At 37.7% G+C, this 17,744-nt stretch overlaps 2 protein-coding genes across 3 annotated transcripts; one reads left to right on the forward strand and one right to left on the reverse strand.

Moving 5' to 3' along the window:
• Nucleotides 1–4,784: 4,784 nt before the first annotated feature.
• On the forward strand, nt 4,785–7,370 carry dlx2a (distal-less homeobox 2a). 2 transcript variants are annotated; one of them, XM_042763139.1, is made up of 4 exons: nt 4,785–5,068; nt 5,157–5,416; nt 5,717–5,901; nt 6,273–7,370. In XM_042763139.1, exons 1-4 carry the CDS (start codon nt 4,800–4,802, stop codon nt 6,591–6,593), a joined length of 1,035 nt encoding a protein of 344 aa, XP_042619073.1. In that variant the 5' UTR covers nt 4,785–4,799; the 3' UTR covers nt 6,594–7,370. The 2 variants fall into 2 exon arrangements, with proteins under 2 accessions (XP_042619073.1, XP_018929979.2); XM_019074434.2 differs by having other exon boundaries at nt 4,931–5,416; nt 6,273–7,366.
• Nucleotides 7,371–13,113: 5,743 nt separating this feature from the next.
• Nucleotides 13,114–17,009, reverse strand: dlx1a (distal-less homeobox 1a). The gene is made up of 4 exons (XM_042763140.1): nt 16,623–17,009; nt 14,400–14,997; nt 13,944–14,143; nt 13,114–13,644 (listed from the first exon to the last, which is right to left on the reverse strand). The coding sequence occupies exons 2-4, from the start codon at nt 14,710–14,712 to the stop codon at nt 13,399–13,401; spliced, it is 759 nt and encodes a 252-aa protein (XP_042619074.1). The 5' UTR covers nt 14,713–14,997; nt 16,623–17,009; the 3' UTR covers nt 13,114–13,398.
• Between the last annotated feature and the right edge of the window lie 735 nt (nt 17,010–17,744).

A 17,744-nucleotide genomic window follows, 5' to 3' on the forward strand; every position in this document is an offset into this window, starting at 1 on the left:
CTGTTATGTGCATGACAACCTAACATTTGTACATCCCGTGTAAATTCAATAGAAGCAGTGTCCATAGAAATTGATAGAATTTATACATTTATGCATTAATCTTAAGTTAGGATGGTGGTACCAATGCCAAATGCCACTGTGAAAACAGTATCAAAACTAGTTCCTGTTACATATTTGCGATATGTACATGAATATGAAAACTCAGCTGTGTTTTTGATAGCAGCTGAGTATTTGAGGACTACATCTCAATGCTGCTAACAACTGTCAACCAGTCTAAAATGTGAACAAGTTATTGCGTACTTTAATTACACATCACTGTTAAAACTGAAAAAAAAGAAAATACTGATTACAGTAAAATAAATAAAGTTAAAAGGTGTTTGTAATTTTTGCAGAAGAGGCTGTAAAAATGCTACCGTAAAGTTACCTTACCATATAGCTACAGTACGGTAAGAAACAAAAAATGGTTTAACATCACATTATATGTAATTATGTGTAATTTTATGTAAAACTTTATGGTTTTGCAAGTAAAAAATGTGAATTACTATATAATTTTGGGTGAGAAACAGTAAAAGGGATTTCTCGTAAGTCCTTGCATGATCATATTTTATTTAGATTAGTTTATTTTTATTTAACAGTATTTATCAGTTTTGTGCTATGAAACTTTGCGAGACGTTTGTCTGAAAAACGCATTTTCGCACATCATATAATATAATTTATCATTATATCACTTAATGAAATATATGGTTATAAGCTGTAAAACATAGGCTACAGACACCAATATGCCATCCTATAATACTGGCAACCACAGCTGAATTTTTACCATCGTTTAACAGGATATTTTTATTCTCAGCTTGCTGATATGCTAATGCATCTATTTCCTCCTTAGAATCCCTTACTGAAACTCAAACATATTTCTGGATTTTCTTCATTAAAAACAAACAAACAAACGACTAAAACATTCATCCATCTTGAGAAACCCTTACGAAAAAGAAGTTTATTCAAGTGTGCTATTAGTATATTCTTTTAAACTAAAACAGGAAAGTATGCTTTTAGTTTACTTTTTATGTACTTCTCAGAAATGGGCTTTATGTACTTCTCAGAAATATATTTAAAATGACATTTAAGTATACTTGACTTATACTTACAAAAAGTCTAAATATATTTGAGCTATACTTGTGCTTCTAGAACCCGTGTTTTCATTGTTATATGGTAGAGGGCGCTAGTACACATCTTCTGCACAGAATTTCCAAAAAAACACAAGTGAAGAAGAAAAAGAAACAACAGATACTGGCTGCATCCGAAAACTGAAAAATGCTGGCTTCGGAGGATGCATTTCAAGGTAGGAAGGCATCAAGGCACGTCTGAATTCAATGTTAGTTTCAATTCCTGTCTCCTGAGATGCCTTCATCTGGCCGATTTTTGAAGGCAGCATAGATGTATACTTCGCTGCCTTTGATATCCCACAATCCTGTGCGTTCCATTCTGTGACAGTTAAGCCAAAAAATAAAGATGCTGTCTGAAAGTTGCGGTCGGTGGTCAGTTTGTGAGTAAATGTATGTTTTTTGATCAACGTTTTCCACTTTTTATGTCATTTCTAGCGAGAAATTAATGTTGCAGTAATGAAATATCCACTTAGTTATCACCAAAGCTCTCTATATTTTGCTGTAGATCATTAAACCGTTACTCTTCCTCAGAATCCTGTCCAAAATCAGTTTCATGAGGTGCCTTCGTGCAAAAATGCTGCCTGCAAAGTCATTGCCTGATACGGCAGCGAGGCAACAAGTCACCTGCATAAGTTTTCAGATGCAGCCACTAACACATGTAACACGATCATCTGACATGACACAGCATCAAAACTGTAAAGTTATGGAATAAAATGTTGACCGATGAAGAGGTAATAATTACAGTCAAGCTTTGGGGTGTTGATCGTTTTGATTATCATTCTGAATCCAATTCATAGTCTTTTTTAGCTTTTTGTTTTTTATTTATTTTATGAAACTTACCCACATTAAAGTGTTTTAAAAAAAGAATGCATGAAGCTAGAATAAAATGCTTTTTTATTCTATGCTCAGAATGCTCAGATACCTTGTTCTTTCTTTGGATGTTTTGTATGTTCAGATATTCATATAACAAAATATATACAAATTAAAACCTAAATAGGGACATAGCAATATACTTAAAGTATGATGTAAAGTTCTCTTAAAGAAAACTTATAAGTATACCTACAGTATAAAACTACTAAACTAGTAGTTTACTGAGAGTACACTTCAAAGTGTACAAAGTATTTAATTAGTAAACTATCACTATACCCATAAGTTCACTTTTTAGTATAATTGCAGTAGAAACTAAAAACATAGAGGTACTGCTATACTTAAAAGTATACTTAAAAGTATATTTTTATATACTAGAAAGTGGGCCAATTTAGTCCCAAGGAGTACTGAAACAGTACACTTACAAGTATACTACTAGAACACTGATATTTGTATACTTGCTACATAAAGTATACTGAAAAATACACTTGAACTTTCCTTAAGTATACTTAATAAAATAAACTTGAAGTATACTACTTTTTGGTAAGGGAAGTCAACAGATTACTGCTGTTTATGCTGCCATCACTTGTGAGAAAACATATCAGACCGTTGGCTCATTTCCAGCATTTATCCTTGCTGATACAGATGCTGACCTCAGCATTTCAGAAAAGAACGCACTCTCAGATATGAGTCAACAGTGACAGCACAGACAATTTTAGGCTGACAGATAGCTATAGCAAACTGAAAGGGCCTTGCAAACACAACAAGAGATATCAGCAGACTGGATTAGACTGGGAAATGTGCTTGCTCTTTATCAGAATGTGACCTCAATCCATCTGTGTGAGCAAATGTACAACACTTGAAGCAATATTCTGGGTTATTCAGCTCAATTGACAACATTTGTGGCACAGTGTTGATTATCTCAAAAATGTATTGAGACTCGTCCCTGTTTCTGATGTTAGAGTGAAGCACTTACAATGAACGTGAATGGAATGACTAATGCCTGTTGTGCAGTTACATTAATGCCATACAAAATATTTAAGACATGCATATACACAAAACAATAAGTTTGACAATGATTATCAAATTGTATATAACATGAAATAACATTTAGCTTATACGTATATAAAGTTTTGTGAAATCGTGCGAGCTGTAAATCGGTGTAGGCCTACAAGTGGCAAAAATAGGCACTGCTGGCCTTTTCATTGCGCGGAGAGCAGAGCCACCTGCCGCCTCACTCCTGTATCTGCTGCCATGGGCCAAGTGAATGTCTTAATCTGAATATCTCATGAATATTAATTAGGTCATTCTGACGTTGCTTGATTTGCAGGAAATCCACGCACGTAACCTAAGTAGCCTAATTGTATTGATGAGTTTAGCCTTTGCAAAAGCAGGATCCTAAGACAACATTTTCTGCTCATTATTGGACACATTATTTGATTTTCCTTTGTCATTTTATTTATACTTTTTTGTTATTATTATTTACTTATTATTTTAATTATTCTCCTTTTTTATGTTTAGGCTAAACAAAAATCCCTTTCAATAATTATTCAGTGTGTATGAAATGTGCTATAGTCTAGCCTATAAATTTCTCGTTTAAAATTAATGGCATATGATTCAAAGTATAGCATGTATTAGGTATTAGTAGCTATTAGCCTACTTGACCTATAGTTGGAATTAAGTATTTAACATGCACAATTCAATATATTTTTATATATTTAAATATTACATTTACACGAACACTTATACATAAACAATGTTTCATCTGATTTATACAGTTTTCAGCTTTTGGTTGGTTACCCACATAAATCAGTAACTTAATTGTTAAAGTTGTATTAATTAATAAACATTTGATTAATATAATTTAATTTCTACTCATGAATGCTCTTCGAGGGTTTTCAATAAGCTAGAGACATGTTTTTTTTAATGTCTTCTAATGTATTACATGTTTTTATGTTAGATTCCCTTTTAGGTGGTTAGTTAGGTAGATATGTCTGTGTGCAAGGACTGAATTGTGGATGCTGCGGTTACAATATAATTTCCTGTGAAGGATTAATAAAGTATTTAATAATAAAAGGTTACACAATGGACTGCCTTTATTTCACCGTCGATATATTATTCTACTACTTTCTACATTAGCTGGACACTTCATTTAACCAGATACTCTCAATCAGTGTCAAAAGCATTTGAGTAAAATGATGAGATACTTTATTTTTCGAGGTTTAACAGGACAACAGCAGTAAAAACACAGAAAAATTTGTTTTTTCACCGACAGGTGTCGCAGCAGGTCATGATGTCATACATACCATGCAGAAAAGAGCAGTTCCTTAGTGTTGTTAAGACCTAAACAAACCTGAAGTCAAAAGTCTAATTGCTTGGTTGAAGTCATCTCTCTTCTTTTAAGAAGAAACATTGCACAATGTGCACTTCCATTGCATTTGCTTTCCAAGGCATACAGCAATTTCCTGGCTTTGCGCGTTAAAGATAGCCTTATATCTGTAAAAGCTCCTGGAGCCTAAACGCAGCCAACTGTGCATGTTGATAAAACGTTTAAAAATAAAACAACAAACGTTATACTAATTTAAAGAAGAAGCCTAGGTTTCAGAATATAGACCTATGAGCTACATGAAGTATGAACATGAAGGTTTTAATTTAAACACGCTATAGTCATGATTCGTCAAGCATTATGTGTACAAATGTTTGTCAGTATTATTAAAGAAAAAGCTATAAAGTGTGTTTTCATGAAGCACGGAGTATTGTAACCTCACCATGCAGGATGCACACTTTCATGAGTATGCATGTGTGAGCAGTGTCATTCATGCATTCATTGGCTGCTTCACGCGCACGAGTTCATCCTCCCCCGTGACGCGCGATAAATGTCCGTCCTCCCGCGTCTCTGCTGACAGACAATCACAGTTCTGCTTTGCGTCGCGTCTGCGTTTGAATCCCTCCAAAGTGGAATGCAACATAACTCAGAAATATTTAGTTGCGCGCTTTAGAAGAGCTTTTGTGGGTTCGCTCAATCGTTGGACTTCCATGTAAGTATTTTTGCGCTTTGAAAAACATGACTGGAGTTTTTGACAGCCTCAGTACAGATATGCATTCAAACCAGATTACCTCCAGCAGTTACCACAGTCTGCACAAATCCCAGGAATCACCGACTCTTCCGGTCTCCACCGCTACAGACAGCAGCTACTATAATAATAACCAGCAGGCTGGGCAATGCGCAGGCTCTCCATACGGCCAGATCAGCTCTTACCAGTACCAGAACAACAGCATGAACAGCGTCCAGTACAACACCAAATCATATGAGCTGGGCTTCGGCAACGCGTTTGGCCCCTACGGCACGTTCGGCCCCAGCTCCTCACCAACTCCTGCGGATGCTGGTAAATATCTCTCTCTTGCTCACTTTGCGTCTTAACTTGTAGTCACCATTGATATTAAAATGCTAATGTTGTGTTTAATAGTAAAGAACAACGTTTATTGCAATGCATTTTTTTTTTTTTGATGAGATTCTTTTAATTGCACGTGTTATTGTAATTTATAATAATAGTATAAAATATATATAACCTGAAATATTGTTTGTTTATTATTATTATTGCTTTGCATTAAAAGATTCGTTTCCGTGAGACAATTCCGTTCTTTCAGGCGTATTTACAACTACTTTTGTTTGTTTTCTCTCCCAGAAAAAGAGGAAAGTGAACCTGAGATTCGAATGGTTAATGGAAAGCCAAAGAAAATCAGAAAACCTCGCACTATTTACTCGAGTTTCCAGCTGGCGGCCCTGCTGAGGAGGTTTCAGAAGACCCAGTACCTGGCCTTGCCGGAGAGAGCTGAGCTAGCCGCTTCTCTGGGCCTCACGCAAACACAGGTACGGCTTTCTACAACGCAATACACTACCTGCCAACGAATGCGCTTTAATTATGATTTTGTCTAACACAATAATTGGGATTCACTAATAATAATAATAATGAAGAAGACGATGAAGAATAGACTAGTTCCTATCTTCAAAGCAAATTGCGAACAAAACTGTTACAAAATTTGAAATTATTATACACAGGGGCAATATTAAAAACAATTATTATTTCTTTATTTTTGTATTACTAGTAGTTATTTATTTATTTGTAATTTTTTTGTAAAACATGATTTAGATTATGTAACTACAGTGTTGTTCCATTATGTGTATAATGCTGCTTGACATACTGAGTTGTTGTTGATATTGTTTGTTTTGTTTTGTTTCAGGTAAAAATCTGGTTCCAGAATCGTCGTTCGAAGTTCAAGAAGCTGTGGAAAAGTGGGGAGATCCCGCCCGAGCAGCATGTGGCCTCCAGTGAGTCTCCACCTCACCATTCGCCTCCTCTCAGCGCGGCCTGGGACTTCGCCCACAGCCAGAGGATGAGCACTGTGAACACGAGTTTGTCCCAGAGCAGCAGCCCCCCGAACACGACTGCCCCTTCATTTCTGACAAACTACCCCTGGTACTCATCCACGAACTCTGCGAGCCATCTACAGCCACCACATCACCACAACAACTCAACTGTCAGCGCCGGGACCATATTTTGACTCGACAGACTCAAAAACAAAAACAAAAAAACCCCGGAGAATTCATTATTTGAACTCGCATCAAATGACTTTTAGCTCTGTTTTCCAGTCTGAATGGTGAGACCTCTTCACCTTGGCCACGTTGATCTTCGCCAGTGCGCTTTGCGCATATGTCGTCAACAAGCAGACACTAAAGAATCAAACATATACAGTTATTTTTGTATTTATTTATTTTGTTCTATGGGTGATACATCAATGGATTCAAACCAGTTGTTCAGTGAACTACTATTATCCAAATCCTAGAGAACTCATGTGGACACTGATGGAGTGAATATTGCAGCAGGGTTAAAGAGCACATGTAGCACAACCTGAAGCTGTTCGGTGCCTTTTGAAAATAACTTAACTCTCCCTTTCCACAGTAAATGTGTTTCATGCGCCTGTCTTTGATTGTTTTCATTTTTATTTTTTCGTCTTATATTTAGTGCGTCAGGTAAGTTGTAAATCTGGTGTCCGTCTCTGTGCGTGTGTTCCGCCGCGTCTTTTTAATAATGTTGTCATTCGTATAGGATATCATATAGGGTTCTCACTGTTTTAAATAATATGGACAAAACACTAATGAAAAACACTCGCAAGCTACTGATTGTCCTAAAGTCATTATCACATTTAAAAGGGTATTTTCTCCGGAGTACTTTGTTTTTGGTTATTTATTTTGAAAATCGAATGAATATTTCTGCCACTATAATGATTCAGACTTATTTAAATAAAACCTTTCATGTGAATGCATTTTATATGTATCCATTCATTGGGGATTTCGAACGTATGAATGTTTTTTTTCTCTCTCTCTCTTTAGGTCATTGTTGGCATTGTTTTTTTTTTTTTTTTTTTTTTTTTGCAGATCTGTCCACGCCTTTCTTTTTTGCTTCGGCGCCAGTTGAGTCTCTAGCCTTATAAGTCTGGCTGGAGACGCGATGCAAAGTCTTATAAATGTTTCACACAAAACTCACAAATTTACCTTTTGTTGACTAACGTGACAGGTGTGTCTTACTCTGTAATAAGTGGATCGAGAGAGTTTATGCAACTTTTTTTCGGGTTGCGAAAATAGCAGGAGAATGGTATATTTTTTAATTCAATATAGGCAGTTGTTCTGACTTTCCTTGCATTTTTGGAGACATAAAACTTATAGACAAAGGCTCGGGGAGCCGCGCTACAGAGCCTCGGGCAGGGAATGAGCGCGCAAACACGCCCCGGCATGAAGGCGTTCTGCTGGGTTCAGACTCTCTGGAGTCAGAGCTCTGCGCTCCAGACGTTTTATGAAGTCAGCGCAGCCAAAAAGGCAGGCTAACAAACGCCCCGGGCTAAACAACATGGAAACATTTCTCACAACTTCCACTACCCCACGCACAATACAAGGCCTTTGTAACAGGGACTCGGCTGCCGTGTAGCCTACATTAATTTCCCACGCCATAAAACAAAGGGAAACTTGTTTATTTGTTTAGAAACTTAGTAGAAAATAAAATGCCAAGAATTCCGTTCTGGGGAATCTGAGTAATGCGACATGCTGAAGCTTTTACTGCAATGATGCATGTACATTTAATGCCTCACTTCAAACAAACAAACAAACAACCCACTAAATCTTAAATGTTTTATTACTCAAATAAAATTTTAAGTAAAGTCAATATGTTGCCAGAGCAACAGCCTACAGTGATATTATTATATTTACTCTCTCTCTCTTTTTTACATTGAATTAAATTACTAAAAAAGAAAACACTCAAGCAGAAAAACGAAGATGCTGTTTTAAATGTTATTATAACATAACCATGAACGCATTTATTATTTACAGTGCAGGCCTATGACAAGTGTCACAGCTAGATTACTTCTCAGATATAAAATTAAATGCTTGCCCTAGCTACACGTGGAATTTCCGTTGTTATTTTTGGAAAAATAAAAGTAAATATGGTAACACGGGTTGCTTTTCGTGTTACACGAATCTGTTTGTTTGAGGGTTCAAAGCTATAAAGCAGACGGATGTAATGAGGATGTATCCTGTCAGTGTCTGTCACATTACAAGATGTTATGGTGTGTCGCCCCGGGCTAAGACTACTCCCGAATTGAAATGTGCCCCGCAGAGATCCACAAGATCCAGACTTTATCCGTTCAACAGTGTAAACACGACAGGAAACGGGAATGCCATGTTTTACCAACAGCGCGCGGCTTCCTTTAGAGCGCCTTTCAGTAAAGGCCTCAATAACGCGCTGTTAATGCAGAACAGTTTACCCACGCCGCGCGTCCCTTGAGACGAGCTCTTGGGAAGGTTTAACGCGATCCAGAACAATGAAATATCACATCAAGTGTGGCGCACCAGCCCTCCGACCAAACCAGATCATGTTAACACATATTCCAAACGCAGAACAAGCCAGACGCTTAACCACATGCACCAACGGGTTCTGCGCCGTTTCTGTCAGCATGTATTTTTGCTGTCTCGGTGTAACTGGCAAAAATGGCCATAGTCGGTGTTAACATTAATTAGATCTCTCAACTCAGGTGGTTCAACTTGGGCAAGTGTCACACCTTGCAAATGCAAACGAATGTAAAACTGTATTGGAGCTGTCTGCAAGCGCATGCTCTGCGTGCCGTTCTCTCTGAAAGATTAGCAATGCTGTGGTTTTAGACACTTCCGGAATCCTGTAGACATCTTGAAAAATGCCATACCCCATCCCTAATTTATACTCTGATCTGTAATTTTATCCACAATTGCTCCAGTTGAGCATTCTGACTCCCCGATCTGAAAGCCTGCAATTACTATATAATTCTTCGCAATTTTAGATGTCCTAATATGGACTGTAATTTTTGCGCAAGACAATTTCCAGCTATTTCAAGCATCAACATTGTCAAAGTTGTATGTACATAATAAATGGTAATATCAATGCATAGTTTTTAGCATAACATCTTGACTCCGCGATAATTATATCCGTTTGGAGCCTACGCAAAATTATCCTGAATTGCATGGTAACTGCTGCTTTAAATTTTTAAAAATTACTCATAATTTTCCCAAAGATTACCAAGATCTCGAGTGCACAATGTCATCAGCGTAATGAGGAGTAAACATTTATGCTAATAATCAGCAATTTTTTTCCCCCATCAGCTATAAAGAGGGAAAATAAAGCAGGATTTTTCATTCCTGCACGGAGAGCGTCTGTCAGCTCTGAGCCCAGCTAGAGGAGGCAGATTTGGGGACCAAAGAGCCGAAGCTATGCCATGACTGCTCGATGCTCTTTTCGTATTCTTCTGCTTCTCTCAAGACTGACAGGCACCTTACTTTGTGTTCTCGTTTATTGCAGATTAAGGTAAGAAGGATGCGCATTCATTTTGCACACATTTTATATTTTTTTTGGAGGTTTTGCGTACGTTATTAAGCGTATTATTAGGTATTTTAATAAGTGAAATGAAGTGGTTTGAAATGCTTGCTTTGCATCTGGGCAAAATCGTATTTTGATATTGTGCTGTGTAGCATTATATAAATATCGCATTCTTCAAAAACTAACAATAAAAACCTTGTCACTAAGCGAATAGGTTATGACTGATTCATTTATGTGCCGCTCGCTGGAAAATCTTAGTCGGTTATGTGCAGAAAACAAAATGTAGTGCACCATTTGCTGCTTTGAATCAGACCAACGTGGTCTACCTCATTAATAAAGCTGTCTGAAATTGCGAGATAGTTTGTCTATAGAATCCAGTCGAAAATTAAGCAGCCCTTGTTCCATAATTTCACCACTCCGACATTGTGCTTTTGCTCATTTTGATCCCTCTTCCCATTGACAAATCTCTCGGTATACACCTGCAAGCAATTTGCCAGCCTTACTTATAACTACCGCTGCGCACCTATTTCAATCTCTTTTTTTCCTTTTCCCTTTTTCCCCCATCACACAGCAAATTTTCTTTCAGTGCGCTATCTCTTTTGTTAACAAAAGATTCCACGTGCGAAAAAAAAATTGCTCATAATTATCCCGTAGATGGGAAGCTGCATTAGAATAAGTAAGGAGCGAATGACTGTAATTATGTCTGGTTTGATGGGCCCTGCGCGTAATCAAGAGGAGAATAGAGAGAAATAACGCTGACCCTCTCTGCTCCACAGCTGCATGTCAGAGAAAGAGACAGAACAGCACGGCTTCTTCCTTTATTCCTTCCCAAGAGTTGTGCTTGGAATAGTTTTAGAAAAAAAAAAAGATAAGACATTTGAAATATACTTTTTTGTGACGCTTTTTAGATCTGCGACACAAGTTATTGCAATGATTCATATCATTATTATCCAGTCTTTACCAAACGTTCAGCGAGGGAATAGACGTTGTTTATCCGCATTCTGAAAATTAGCCAGACAGCTGGAAATCCCCGAGAGAGAAATAAACAGATGAGTCCAATTTACTACCGGTAAAATGTACACAGCTTCAAAAACACACGCATTAATAAACATTGTTATGACCTGATACCACTACAGAGAATGTAAAGATGATAACATAATAATAACGATAACATAATAATCTCTCTCTCTCTCTCTCTCTCTCTCTCTCTCTCTCTCTCCCCCTGGAGTAATGATGCTGAAAATTCAGCCTTGCATTATATATATATATATATATATATATATATATATATATATATATATATATATATATATACGTCTGGAGTACTATTAATGAAGTATTAATAATGAATAATTGCTGGAGCATTGAGCTTGTGTTCAGAGCGCGCGGGGCCATTTCCTGCTTTGACCAGGCCATTTTTAAAGACCACACATGAAGAGTGTCCAAATTTGTCACAATAATTGCTGCACCCCCAGCACCTACTGCAATGGTAAGAACTCAATACTCAAACAGCAGATGCAAGGCCAAATGAATTCATGATATTTCTTATATCTCACTTTCTCTTTGTATACATTTTAGAATGCTGATGTATTCAAATCTAATTGTTCAAATCTAATTTTGACCCTACATTTTTATCATTCTTTATTTACTCAATAATAAAAAAAAAAAAAAAAATAATAAACAAGCAAATTACAATATCAAGGCAAAGGGGTTTAATCGAATAGGCCTATATCAACGAAAGAACAAAATAATAGGCAACTGGATATTACAGGAAATATCATTCGTATTGTTGCTTGCCGGCCTCTATCTGCATCAGAATTTTCTTAAAATGCGCAGTTAAAGCATCAGCCCCAAACAAAAGACCCTTTGAACATGTCATTCCTTACCTATCTGCAGTTGCCCCCCTCTTAGCCCCAGTCTTTCTTCATCTGCCCCTCTATGAGCGGCACCTGTCCGATTATTCCCTTAACACACGGCCTTCAAAAGCAACCACACAAGAGCAGAAAAGAGCTTATTGCGCTAAACCAATGTGAAAAGAAACAAGTATCCTTATCGTCGGAGGAATTACTGTGTTACAGAAACCACCACAAGATTAATCGGGTGGTTCAAATTGCAATGAAGAGCTAGAGGTGTCATAAAATAAAAAGACACAAGACGGCCCAATTCTGCAAGAAAACAAATATGACGATTTTTGTACAAGTTTACACTAATTTAATATCTGTACGGGCTCGAATGTCCTAATCCAATTACTTAAAAAATGCTTTTTTGTTATGTTTGAAAAGCGCGTTATCTGTAGACAACAAATCCTTTGGATATTTAAACAAGTTGGCTAAATATTGAGATAGGCCTGTTTATTTTACAAAATAGGTTTGATTTTTGCATTAGTTCATTGTATTCAGTTGTCATCAGTTACCTGAGTTTCATTCATTTTTTGGCAAAGCAATAAACGTTGCGATGACATTTTGTTACTTATTTCATAAGCAGATTTTTACTGTTCGAGTTTACACATTATACAAGACTCCATGAAACAAAAACAATAAATTAATGTGACCGGCATAAGCTATAAAACTATTTTTCAATGTGAAACGGAAAAACACATGAATTTGAATCAACACAATCATGTTTAGATCCTTTTGCACAAATTATTCAGCACACAACGAAAACGACTATTTCTGTACATTAGAGCTGTCAACACTTCCCATCTAACGGTGATGATAGACGCGTTTATCTGCACTCCGCTCCTCTTTGAGGGATCCAAAAAACACTCTCTGCTTTACAAATTGGGTTCAAATCCGAGGGAAGTGGTTCTGTTTTATAGTACAGCCTCACATCATAATTTAAAGAACATTTATTTTAAATAAAACATACAAACAGATTAAAAAAAAAAGTCTAAATAAGTTATATTTAAATAAACACAAAACGCCATACGTACAAAATAACTTTGTTTAAAGATTTCTTTGTTCCCTTTAAAATGGGGAAAATCTTGAGAGGTTCATACTTGCTCACGGTGTGATTTATCCCAGTTTTTACACGTTCACCGCGCCACGGCGAAACGGCTGTATATGAGCCCGACGCGTAGCTTTTGGAAAACGCGCAGTTCGGTGCCATGTTCATGACGCTCTCACAGCCCGCAAACCAGCACTGTGTAAAAAACTGTGTTTCATGATTTTTTTTTTTTTTTTTTATACACAACAAAAAAAAGTCACGGTAATGGGGAGAGTAGCAGCTTTGATTTGACCCACTTTCCCAGGATTCCCTTCGATTCAAAAAGAGACTTGTTTCCTCTCCGGTGCAGACGACCCTCGTTCAGTCCGCGCTGGCCAGTGTGTCAGCAGGTGTCTTTCTGAGAGTGTCTCCGGATCACATCTGGTCTGGGCTGCGGAGGGCCGCAGAGTGACCAGCCTCGTGTCGGGTCCCCTGAACTGGGCCACTGGTGGAAAGAGGGGCGGGGTTGTTTCAGCAGTCCTGGTTCACATGAGCTGCGGCTGCTGCATAGTGTCCTGGTGTGCTGTGGGATACCATGAGGTGTAACTGGGAATATACGAGGTCGGTGTGGATGTTTTGACGCTGGCTGTTGAGTTCCAGACGGGCGCTAGGGATGGAGATCCGGTGGACAGTCCGCGCCCGTTTGCCAAAGCGTTCGTGTCTATTGTTCCTCCGCCTTGCTTCATCAGTTTCTTAAACTTGGAGCGTTTATTCTGAAACCAGATCTTCACCTAGAAATAAAGGCAAGGCAAGTCAGAGTGAGCGACAACATCTCGAATAGTTTTACCCATGATTTTAATTCTCTATAAATAAAGGAACGTCCTCACGAACTTTTGCATTTTCCCCAAACAGATGCAACCCTTGATTACAGGCCCGTGTTTGTACAGAGATTTCAAAAAGAACACGCTAAGATGATACAGACCAAGCATTTAAGAATTAATCGTCGCGTAAATATGGCAGGTTTCACGTTTGTTGACTCGTTCATAAAATCTAACTCCTTTACTGAAAACGCGTAAAGCCGAGCACATGCCTGTGTTTGCGTGAGCCCCAGGGACGCGGCGAGCTCGGCTCTCTCCGGCAGAGCCAGATACTGAGTTTGCTGGAACCTCCTGTTCAGAGCCTGCAGCTGGAGGCTGGAGTAGATGGTCCGGGGTTTGCGGATCTTTTTGCCTTTCCCGTTGAAACGAACCTCTCCTCCTTCCACCACGGTGTTTTTCTCTGACTCCGGCGCTGGGAGGGAGAAAGAAAAGAAGCTGTCTCACCGACTGTTCATGCAGCGCGGCTCACATCACTGTGCGCAAGTTTTACAGGCGGCACTTTAGGTATAATTAGCCTTAATTGCATACATTGTTTATAGCATTACGCAATAAATAATTACCAAGCCTATTAACAGCACATCTGGGCTACTCCAGTCCAACATTCTCGCAGTGTGCCGACAAATGCAACGACCAGCGAAGACCAAAGACACGCACGCAGAGTTTCTTACCTGGGTCCTCCAGTCTGGTCTGCGCCAGAGCCGAGTTGTTTGGGTAAGTCTGCACGGCGCTGAGGTACGGACTGGAGGAATGGCTACCGACCGAGTTGACGTATGGATAAGGCAGAGATCTGGGGAAGGACGGAGCCGGGCTGTACGCGCTGTCGTGCTGCGGGTGTCCGGAGGAGTGTAAACAGTGCATTGAATAATGTCCGTGGCTCATAGATGAAGGCGACATTTGCTGACTTGGTGGCCCAAATTCCATGAACACGTTCTTTCCTGAGACTGGGCTGTTAAGACTCTCTGGTATTGTAGACATGGTCATGTCTCTCGCTCTCTCTCGCTCTCTCTCCCTGCTTTTTTGTTTTCTTCTATGATCTGAGTGAAGGATGGATCCCAATTTAAGCGCAACTGATTTTTTCACTTTCCATTCATAAGAAAATGTAGTTTGTCTCTGTGAAAAGTCTAGGTACGATGCTGTGGATCCAGACAAACTCGCTCAAAGGTTTGAATCGGGGAATCATGAATATTTATCCAAGGTGCTCTCTGATTGGTCCACTCCCTCCAAGAGCGACGCGGATTGGTAATCCGAGGGTCGGGTCCGACGGACCTGATAAACTCAAGAAACAAGACCAACCTGTGACTCTATTGTGCAATGCTAATATAGAAATGTGAGAATGGACCGAGACACATAGGCCGCATGTGGAGGGCTCAAACACTTCCTGCCGAACCACAGAACTGACCACACACAATGTAAAATATCAGAATATTTTAATATTTGAGATTTGGTTTTGAATTTTGGTTTTGTTAATTAACACAGAAATAATAATGGATATTAAAATGAATCATTAATATAACTGAACAAACATGGTCTTTCAGTAGTAATTTGTTTTCATAAAATCATGCCATGACATTATTATTATTTTATTATTATTATTATTATTATTATTATTATCATTATTATTATTATTATATCGATTTATTGAACAATTTACAAATAAATAAGATACAGCAACAAACAAAATTATATCAAATAAAATAAAAAAATAAAGGTCGATCAAATTTGACGATCAAATTTAGCATGCTCCTGAATTTTTTGAAAGCATTTAACACCTTACAGATATGATCAAGTACATGTATAAATGTCTCCAGGCAAAGATGAATTACTTTGATGATTCATTTGGTTAAAATGCTAGTCTCAAGTGCTCGAAGACACAGCTGAAACCAGCTAAATTAGCATAACACTGTTGTTTAATTTTCATACGCATAATTAGCTGTGTATTTAATACTTGCAGTGTCGTGTAGATACGCATCACTGGCGCGCGCGCGTGGGTTGCGTTGTTGCGCTTGAGGATCAGAGAAACAGGTCGGTGTTGATACACAGCTCCTGTTATTTGGTGAATTCCTTTCAGATCTGAGCTTGGTTGACGTTGCAGTGTTTTGATTTATATTTTACGGTTATTGTAAAAGCAGTCTGCAGATTTTAGTTTTAAGATATGAACATGTGACATGTGACAAATATTTCTCCCACGTTTACTACCTGCATTTATAAGTTTACACTGCATTATTACCAACTATTATCACAACAATAAAACACAATTTCACTTTAGATCGAATAAACTCAAAAGTATATTTATCTACTTACTGAACCGTTGAAAAAATTTAGAATTATTTTTTTTTCCCCTAAGAAAAAAATTCGTGGTTGCAGGGCCTATAATAAATAACTCTGTACCCGACGTTAAGGAAGCAAATTTAAAAACCACCAAAGTTTAAAATAAAAATAATCTAATCGTATTAATAGGCTGTTACTTATTTTGCTAAGGAATTAAGATACATTTGACCACTAGATTTGGACTGAACATGGGCCTCACTCCAAATCCTGATTTTATTAGTTAAATAATGTTGCTCATTTATCTGGCAAACCTTTTTAAAGTACAAGCAGCAGCATTTTGGATAACTTTGATAACTGCGAGATTATAATACTGGTGTAAAATATAAACAGCGACATATAAACAGTAACATTTTCTCCATGTGTAACCTTTTCAGAAACATGTTTCATGGCAGCTTTACAAGCAAAACGACACAGCTATTCAATCAAACGTTTTAGTGAGATATTCGATAATAATGCGAGCTGAAGTCCCATCTGGTTTCGAGATCACTAAAATTGCAATAGAAACGTGAAGAGGGAAATAAAATGTTAATTTTCACAAGAAGTAGAAGAGAATGAGACGGTACCGTCTGTGTGCGACTCCCAGTTGAACACGGATCACACCTCAACATCCTCCTCTCATTTCTATCTCTCTTTCTCTGCGGTTTTCTTTCCCCCAGTCTTCCTCCAAATGGTCATAATCACCACATGTGTTCACTTACATTCCGTCATAATCAAATACAGTGAAATCAGAAAGACCTCGAGTAAGAAGACCTCCAGAATGCTGGACAAAAATGTCACTGGGCACAACACGATGCCCAGATGATATGGACTGAGGACCGCGTTTGACAAAGACCTGTTAGATATCCACCATCCTAAAAATTGTCCAATCTAAAGCAATTTGGATTTCATATGACATTTGCAATCTACCTCGGGGATCCTTCATCAGTAGCGAAAATAATGACAGTATTACAGCCGATAATTATTATCATCCAGAACGCACTGGACAAGTTACACGTGTTTATCGTCTTGATCTGAATTTATGAGATACACATAAAGTGTTATATGGAATAAACAAGACCAAACAAGACTAAAGCTTCAATATATTCGATAAGGCTATTCAAACGATTTGCGCTCATATTATCAACCGTTTATAATAACGCAATGACATTTTTATTATTATTATTAGGCTATTGATTAATTAATATGATTTGTAGCATCGTAATAATACATTCATGAATTAGATCTCCAGATCTAAAGTAAAGACATCAGAATTGACGCAAAATGGTATATTAATAAAATGGTAAAAAGGAAAGTTCTCTTCCAAATTACTTGTTATTGATAGTTAACTAAAGAATTATGTTTTCTAGGCTGAATTTATTTTATCCCCTTGCACTAGGCTCCTGTTTTATTATAGAATCTAAAAAAAAAAAAAAAAAAAAAAACTGTTTAGAGCCAAAAGGCTGTTATTCATACAACAAATCTGGAACTATTTAGAACCATTTTCAAGAGTGGTTTTAATTAAAGGAGAACAGAAACACGATGGTGTCTTTTAAATGAAATATTAACATCACTGAACAGTATCTTACTCTCCATGTGGCCAGTACCTTAATAATTATACAGCACAGTCCGACTGCTCACCGTGTCGGGATGAAACCGCAGCAATTTTCTGTTTAGAAGCAACTCAAATAAAGCTGCACGTGAGATGA

This window comes from Cyprinus carpio, chromosome A9 (assembly GCF_018340385.1).
Source record: "Cyprinus carpio isolate SPL01 chromosome A9, ASM1834038v1, whole genome shotgun sequence".
Taxonomy (NCBI): domain Eukaryota; kingdom Metazoa; phylum Chordata; class Actinopteri; order Cypriniformes; family Cyprinidae; genus Cyprinus; species Cyprinus carpio.